A 7559-nucleotide genomic window follows, 5' to 3' on the forward strand; every position below is an offset into this window, starting at 1 on the left:
TTTTATGAGCGGAAATAACCTGGAAACTTAATTTGTTGTCGGAGCTGCAAGCGTCTTTTTGCTCAACATTTCACCATTATGAGAGATTTTGCGAAGAGGACGTTATTCCCTAAATTGGTGAACGTGTCAAGTTAATTCCCTTTGCTTAATTTTAGATCGAGAATAATTATTTTGTATCTACTCCGAGACTGCTACAAAGAAATTCAAGTCATTATCAAATTATATTGAAAAGGGTGTAATTGGGGTCTCGGGGAAATCGCAGACAATAAAATTCATGATCACGCACCCTTTGTGCTTGGATGTGTTGCAACCTCTGCACTGGAGAGATAAAACTAATGCTGGAGAAAAGGTTTCTTCTACTTCACAAAGTGATTTTGGAGATTAAGGTACAGACCAGCCTCCCACCAGCCTTCCTCGCTTTCATGTGGTGTTGTATAAAATGTGTATTCCTATGGGCCCTAAGGTTTCCTCATACTCATTGGTGCTCTTGAATGTGTCTGTTTGATTGCAGACATCTCTGAAATGTTGCTCATAGTGGAGTGATAATTGTCTTACGGTCGCATTTAAAGTGACATTGTAGTTTAAGTATGATATACTGAGCTGTTGCCTTGATCCCTAGAACCTACAATATGGGTGCTTCTTTTTTTTGTTGTTATTTTTAACCAGGCCATAATGTTGAAATTTCTTGGCTGACTATAGATAGAATATTACTTCCTCTCATTACACCACACAAAAGCAAGTTAGGTAGGAATTTGCTTAAACAAGTAGAGCCGGTTTTGTTTGCACCACCTAGACCTGTTTATTGTTCATTTTCTTTCAGTTTCTAGGTCTGAGAACATTGCTAAAAGTCGGGGTGCTTGATTTCTGGTGAAAGTAGGGACATTTTTTATTTTGATCACAAAAGTACATTTGGATATCTGACAGCTTGGGGGAAGAAGCGTACCCAGAGATAAAGTGAATACTTGGGGGAAGAAGCGTACCCAGAGATAAAGTGATCCCCCAGGAGGTTGAGTACCCCAAACGTGTGACGACACGACTCACGGAGGAATATCAGGCAAAACTGATAGCTATGCAAATTAAAATTGAGCCGGAAAATCTAGAGAATAAAAACCTGAAATGGTTCATAGAAAAGTTAGAGGAAGTAGTCCGGTGTTTAAGAATAGTACTAAAAAGGGATAAAAATATTAGCGGGAAACCACCCAGTAGAGTAAAATGGTTTTCTGTGGAGTGCCAATCTCAAAAAAGGGAGATACGGGCAGAACAAAGAAGACAAAAAAAGAACTTCACCCAGGAGAGACAGGATCACATAACCCTACTAAAAAGAGACTACAAAAAAATGGTAAATGACGCTAAAAGGTAATTTAAAGAGAAATGTTGGTCAAATCTGCTGGAAGCAATTGAGGAAAAAAACCTTAGACAATTTTGGAAATTGGTAAAGGCAGCCTCTGGCCCAACGAATGGCGAACTAAAATGTGTAGTTAGTGAGGCCGCATGGGAGAAGTATATAAGGGAATTGTATGGGGTAAGAGCCCCCAGAGTCCATGTAGAGATCCAAAAATGGCAAGTAATATCAGAAGACCTAAAAGCTAAATTTAATGTAAAGCAAGTAGAAGATACAATAAGAGATCTGAAGTTAACCCGTGCGGCAGGTCCCGACAATCTCCCAGCAATAATATTGAAGTCAGAAGTAAAGTGGTGGGCAAGATTTTTTGCACAGATGTTCCGTATAATATTAACAGAAGGCAAAATGCCACCTAATTGGAAGGGTGCAATAATCAGGCCAATCGATAAGAAAGGAAGCATGGAGGCACCGCAAAATTACCGCCTGATTAACCTCCTAGATATAGGAGAGAAAGTCTTTTAAAAAATTGTATTGAATCAACTTAACACATGGGTAATGGAGTTCCAAATTGTCCCCATAGAACAGGGAGGATTTAGGGAGGGTCACTCCACGATAGACCATGGATTTGCATTGTGGGCTATGGCAAAGAAGTCAATGGAACAAAATGGCAAGTTATGCTGTTGTTTCGTTGACTTCCGAGCAGCTTTCGATTCAGTCGATCGTGCATGCCTATGGGAAACATTATTGAAGGTAAATATTCCCAGCGACCTTCTGACTATAATAAAGGAACTACACAGAGGCAACTGGGCGCAAGTCATCAAGGATACTGTGGGCTCTTTGACGCAAAAAAATACCCATAGACAATGGTTTAAGACAGGGATGTGTTTTAGCCCCACAGTTATTCTCCATATTCCTGTCAGACCTCCCGGCCCACTTAGAGGTTGAGGGTAGTGCAAGCCCTAGAATGGATGGAAATAAGGTGCCCTGCCTACTATATGCTGACGATCTGGTAATAGTAGACCAGACCGAGAGAGGCCTTCAAAGAAAGCTTAATGCCTTCAATGCATGGTGTGCTAGTAAATTTCTAACTGTCAATCTATATAAAACAAAAGTCCTTTGCTTTGGGAAAAAAATAAGCAGATTTAACTAGTACCTAGGTGAGCTTAAACTGGAGACGGTTAATGAGTATCGCTACCTAGGTATATGGTTTGACAAGAGACTAAACTGGGATACGCATCTGGAAACACAAAAAGCTAAAGCACACACTTCAATATGTGGCCTAAAAATGTTTAATAGGGATTATGGAGAGATGTCACACCGACCAATGCGAAGAGCCTTTGAGGCAATGATACCCCCCCCACCCCCACCCCCCCAAGTTCTGTACGGGGCAGAAATCCTTTATTTGAGCGGTAAGGGAGCCTGGGACTTGGTGGAGGGGAAATGCCTCAAAGGCCTCCTTTCTCTCCCACAATCAGCTATGGTGCAAGCTATAAGAAGAGAAATAGGCACAAAGTCTTGGGAGATACTAACACAAATGGCAATACTCAGACTGGACAAAAAGTAGCACAATGGTGCAGGAAGGAAATCCAAACGAGTAACCTAAAATGGGCAAAAGCATGCAGGGAAAGAGTGACCCAAATTTGTAAAGGACTAATGGTAGAGGTGAACCAGGAAACGCATCAATTACTTTGTACTAGGAGTGAGCTGAAACTAAAGGGGAAGGAAACATCTGGAATGATTGATATGGAATACTTAGCGAAAAAGAAATCAGTAATACACATGATGAGCGCTTGGTCAAATGAATATTGGTTCCCTTATTTAGACATCCTACCCAACCGCGGCTTTAGGCAAGAGATCTTAAGGCTGCGGGTTGGAATTAATCCATTGTTAACAAATAAAGACCTGAAAACGAAAATGTTAGATCAGAAAGGGTGTTGCAGGTGTAATCTGGGATGCAAAGGAGACCTGGTACACATCCTGCTCGATTGCCTGACATTATTGGAACAGCGGAAACAGTGGCTACGGCCCGTGTTCCTAAAATATGATATAAGTTCTAGGGTGCAGGCAGCTAACCTATTAACTGAAAGTCCCACTATTGATATTGCAATTGCTCTTGGGAAATACATAAAAGTAGTACTGAGTGATTTAAGAAACCAGGATTAATCTGTAGGACTGTATGAATTTTAATTTAATGAAATTATTCTCGAATAAGGAAATGAATGGGTTTTAATCACAAATGCAAAATGTTATCTGAAATGCAATTTTATTGACGTTGGCAAAAGAATAAGGGCATGTAAGAGTTTTAACCAATATTGGATTAATTTTAGAATGTTTTAAACGTCTTTATGTGAACATTTTAATCTTGTGATACTGCCTCTTGCACCTGTTTAAAGACTAAGGTCATAATAAACTTACTTTTGACTTGAAATATCTGACAGCCACCATTAAAAGCTGCCCTAACATTTAACTGACTTTGCCTAAGTCTCATTGGTAGCTGGTGCGAAAATTCTCACTCTACCCACAAAGGGAAGCATTGGAAAGACATTGCACACGCTACTCCCTTGTGTTGAGAAGAAAGTCGAGGTAGTAATGCTGTGATAAAAATGCATCTATCTTGTATGAATGAGTATTTGTTACTCCAGCTCGAAAATCCAGTAACCTGCTCCCCCAAAACCATTCCAACAGGCGATAAATATGAAATCTTCTCAGTAGTGCAGGATTTAAAGCAATTGCCGATGGATGACAGAATGCTGATAATGGTGAACCCTTCTATGTCTTGCAAAGAGAATCGATAACATGAATTCTAAATTTCGGGACCAACTTAAAATCTGCAATATAAAGAATGGTCTTATGGCCAGGAAAACGTAAGCTGGTTCCCTCTCTAAAGAGCTCACATGAGAATCCCCAATAAAATCTGAAGTCATGTATACCACTGCTTTCCAAAGACATATATTATATTCCATATGATAAGTTCCTTTGAATAGTAAAGATTGCATACTATGGAACTGAGTGAGAAATGCTGGCTGTGATCTATGAAAATGGTCTCAAGGGAAAGATTCTACTGAATGGCGAGCCAAGCTTTACCACATCACATGGAAGGATAATTTTCCTGTGGTAATGAGGATTCTTATTCTTCTCTTTTCTTCGCCTTTTTTTTCTCCATGACACCTTTTTTTTCCAACGTGTTTTATTTATTTTTAGACAACAATACATTAGCAATTCTGTTACAGGGTTAGCATAGGTTGTACCAATCACAGTTTATACATCAGTATCCTGAGACATTATGACACGTTTGTTTAGCTAACCCCACATGACGTTATTTAGTGAAAAAGAGAGAAAGGCAGACAGAAAAAGGCAAGAAAACAAGGGGTGAAAGAAGAGGAAGGGGACAGGCACTGAGAGTTGCATTTCTTATTAATTACATCTGACATACAGTGGGGATGTTGGTACACATGTCGGCACACATGCAGGCCCGAGAGGGCTATATTGGTTGTGATCAGTAGAGCCCAGTTAAATTCAATTGTTTGGATGGTGCATTCATAGAATGTTGATAGCCTTTTTAAGCCTAATTTGGTGATGTTTGTTGGCATTAATATTGCAAATATTTTTACAAAAATATTTCACGTTAAAAGTTGCAGCTATTTAAAAGAAAAATCCTATTTCTGACTGTGTCTTCCTGTGACATGTCTCCCTCCTGTCTTTTACAGCATTCGCTCAATGAGAGGTACAACCTTTTGTCCAGGCAGCGGGAGGACGCAAAGGACCTCAAGGAGAACCTAGACCGCCGGGAGAAGGTGGTCTCGGACATCCTGGCCAAGTACCTTAGTGAGCAGCAGCTGCAGGAGTACCGGCTGTTCGTGAAGCTGAAGACGTGTCTCCTGGTTGAGCAGAAGGACCTGGACGAGAAGATTCGCTTTCATGAGGAGCAGCTGGAGCGACTGCAGGACAGCATCCCGGCATGACGAAGCCTCATGCATGGGCAAATTGGGGCAGAAAGGCCCTTCACTGTTGCAAGCAAGTGCTGAAGTGTTCTTGCAGTGGTATCTGCTTCCACACTACTGATTGCTACTGATCGAATTCTTTGCTGCACATGGAAAGAGAACCACTTTCTACTGTGACACAAGAACCTGAAACTGGCCATGGGCTCTCCTATTGTGGAGGTTTTTGTCCTGAAGGAGATGTGGTCTAGTTACAAAGTCGTCGACTGTGAAACATGGGACAGAAATGCTTGATTGAGATGTCCCCACTCGACCCAATTGTGTAAAGTTGGGCGTATCACTTTAACCCTATGTGCCTCAGTCCCCTTCTCTGCAATAATTATGAGCGCTGGAAGTAAAGAAATCATCAGTATTGAGCGCTGCAAGAATCTATTGTGGCCCTGGTTCTGACTATCTCTTCCACGTTTATGGTCTCTAACATTGTCCCTCATTTTGTATTTCTGTCCTCACAAACCAAACGAGGACTTCTGAGTGAGCAGGAGACATGGTTCAAGGTTTATACTGGTGGTGTGCAGAGTTCTGCAAGAGTTTTAGTTTACCACCTTTTCCACTATAAGAGTGACATGTTCTGCATGATGGGAGGAGGGGATACCAAGTAGGTAGGTAAGGTAAGGTAAGAAAGGTTAAATGAATCATAGAGTCCGTCTGAGGAGCGGCCCCTTCAGCCAGGTAGAGTTCCTGGAGTGGGAGCCTAAGGCTTGCTGCTTACATTCGGCTGTTCCCAGAGTATAACTCAAACCTGCCTTGAGGCCCTGTAGAGAGCTCCATGGGTGCAGTAGACCGCCAGTGGTATGACATTGAATGACAGGCCTACAACAGGTGTGGAAAGGAAAAAAAGACTTCTCTAAGCAGTAACGTTCCAAAGCCCTCTGCCCTGTGTGTGAGCCTGAACGGAGCCTAATTAGATATTTATACATAAGCGCCCAGCCGAGGTTGCAGGGACCTTCTCAGTCACCCCTGTAACTTCTTCTGGGGTATTTTCAAAAATGGGAGTCCATAATTTGACATTGTTTCCTTTACTCCACACGGTATCAGATAATCTGCCCAGGGGTGAATGTGTCATTTATTGTGGCTTTACTGGAGATGGGTGTTCTCGAGGCATGGTCTTGTCTGCGTGATTGCAGTGTGCTTTTCGGCTCCATAGTGAGTTTGTCTGACGTTTCCAGCGGCTAGCAGCCCTTGCAGGTTCTCCAGACCATGGGTACCTGTCCTTTCATGTCCTCGCCGGGCTGCTGGACACTGCAGAATCTGCCCCCGCACACCACTCCCTTCAAGGACGAGGCGGGAGCAGCAGGCGGGGCCATGCCCAGGCCTTGTAATCCGTGCCCAGGAGTCATGGACTCTGGTGAGCTGAAAAACAAAGCGAGGGATGTTTTTACCAACTTGTGCCCACTTCCCCTCACTATAGCGCTCAGGAATGGAGTGGTGTCTCCCAATAGAAATGCAACAACTGTGCAAAGCAACACGCCAGGAGCTGGGTTACACACATTGCCTAAATATCAGATGTTAGGAATTTTTACAGAAAACAAATATATAATCGCTATGACTATATGACAGACAGACAGCGGGGTTTGCGGTCTGGGTCTCCACTTTACTACGGACATGTATGTTTATCAATACACACCCGTGGGCCTTTTTCCCATCCATAAAACCATTGAGGGTTGTTACAACTACAGTACTTGTTCACCTGTCACTGTCAGTCATTCATGTTGTCACGTGGAACTGCACGCAGGTTATTTTATCCAAAGTTTCGCACAGTCTTGTGCTGCGACTAAAACTTCGAGGCGCTTTCCCCCTTCGGTCTCAGTGGGACGACGGCACTTAGAGACGGGTATAACATGTTGTAGAATGAGTCGGCGGGATATCGCGTTTGATATCACTTGAAGTGCGCCTTTCAGGGTGGTGGTGTGTGTCGTGTTTACCTCGCTGGCCAGGGGCACACCAGTCAGGTCATGACAGTGTGTTTGATAGCAACGTTCCCAGGAGCGGTGTAGTCGGTGTGACCTGTGAGACTCCGGCATCCTTTCAAATCTCGGTGTCTAGACGCCTCCAATGAACAACGGCTGAGCGGGTGAAGACACCACTCGCATGTTGCATGCACCACGTCATTGTACGTCACCATGAAATAAATGTGTTTTGCACGTCATGCTTTTGGTATGTGGTGATAGTTTTCGCCATGTACCTTCCATTCCAAACGGTGATGTTTACAGTGCACGTTT

At 42.8% G+C, this 7559-nt stretch overlaps 1 protein-coding gene across 2 annotated transcripts in view; it reads left to right on the forward strand.

The window, feature by feature from the left end:
- The window catches only part of SHROOM1 (shroom family member 1), a 291553-nt gene extending 284306 nt beyond the window's left edge, over positions 1 to 7247 (forward strand). For both annotated transcript variants that reach the window (XM_078653086.1, XM_078653087.1), the window contains one exon: positions 5050 to 7247. In XM_078653086.1, the coding sequence (XP_078509212.1) occupies positions 5050 to 5304 (255 nt within the window). In that variant the 3' untranslated portion in view covers positions 5305 to 7247. The remainder of the gene's footprint in view (positions 1 to 5049) is intronic.
- Positions 7248 to 7559: the final 312 nt, after the last annotated feature.

This window comes from Lissotriton helveticus, chromosome 7, assembly GCF_964261635.1.
Source record: "Lissotriton helveticus chromosome 7, aLisHel1.1, whole genome shotgun sequence".
In the NCBI taxonomy this organism is placed as follows: Eukaryota; Metazoa; Chordata; class Amphibia; order Caudata; family Salamandridae; genus Lissotriton; species Lissotriton helveticus.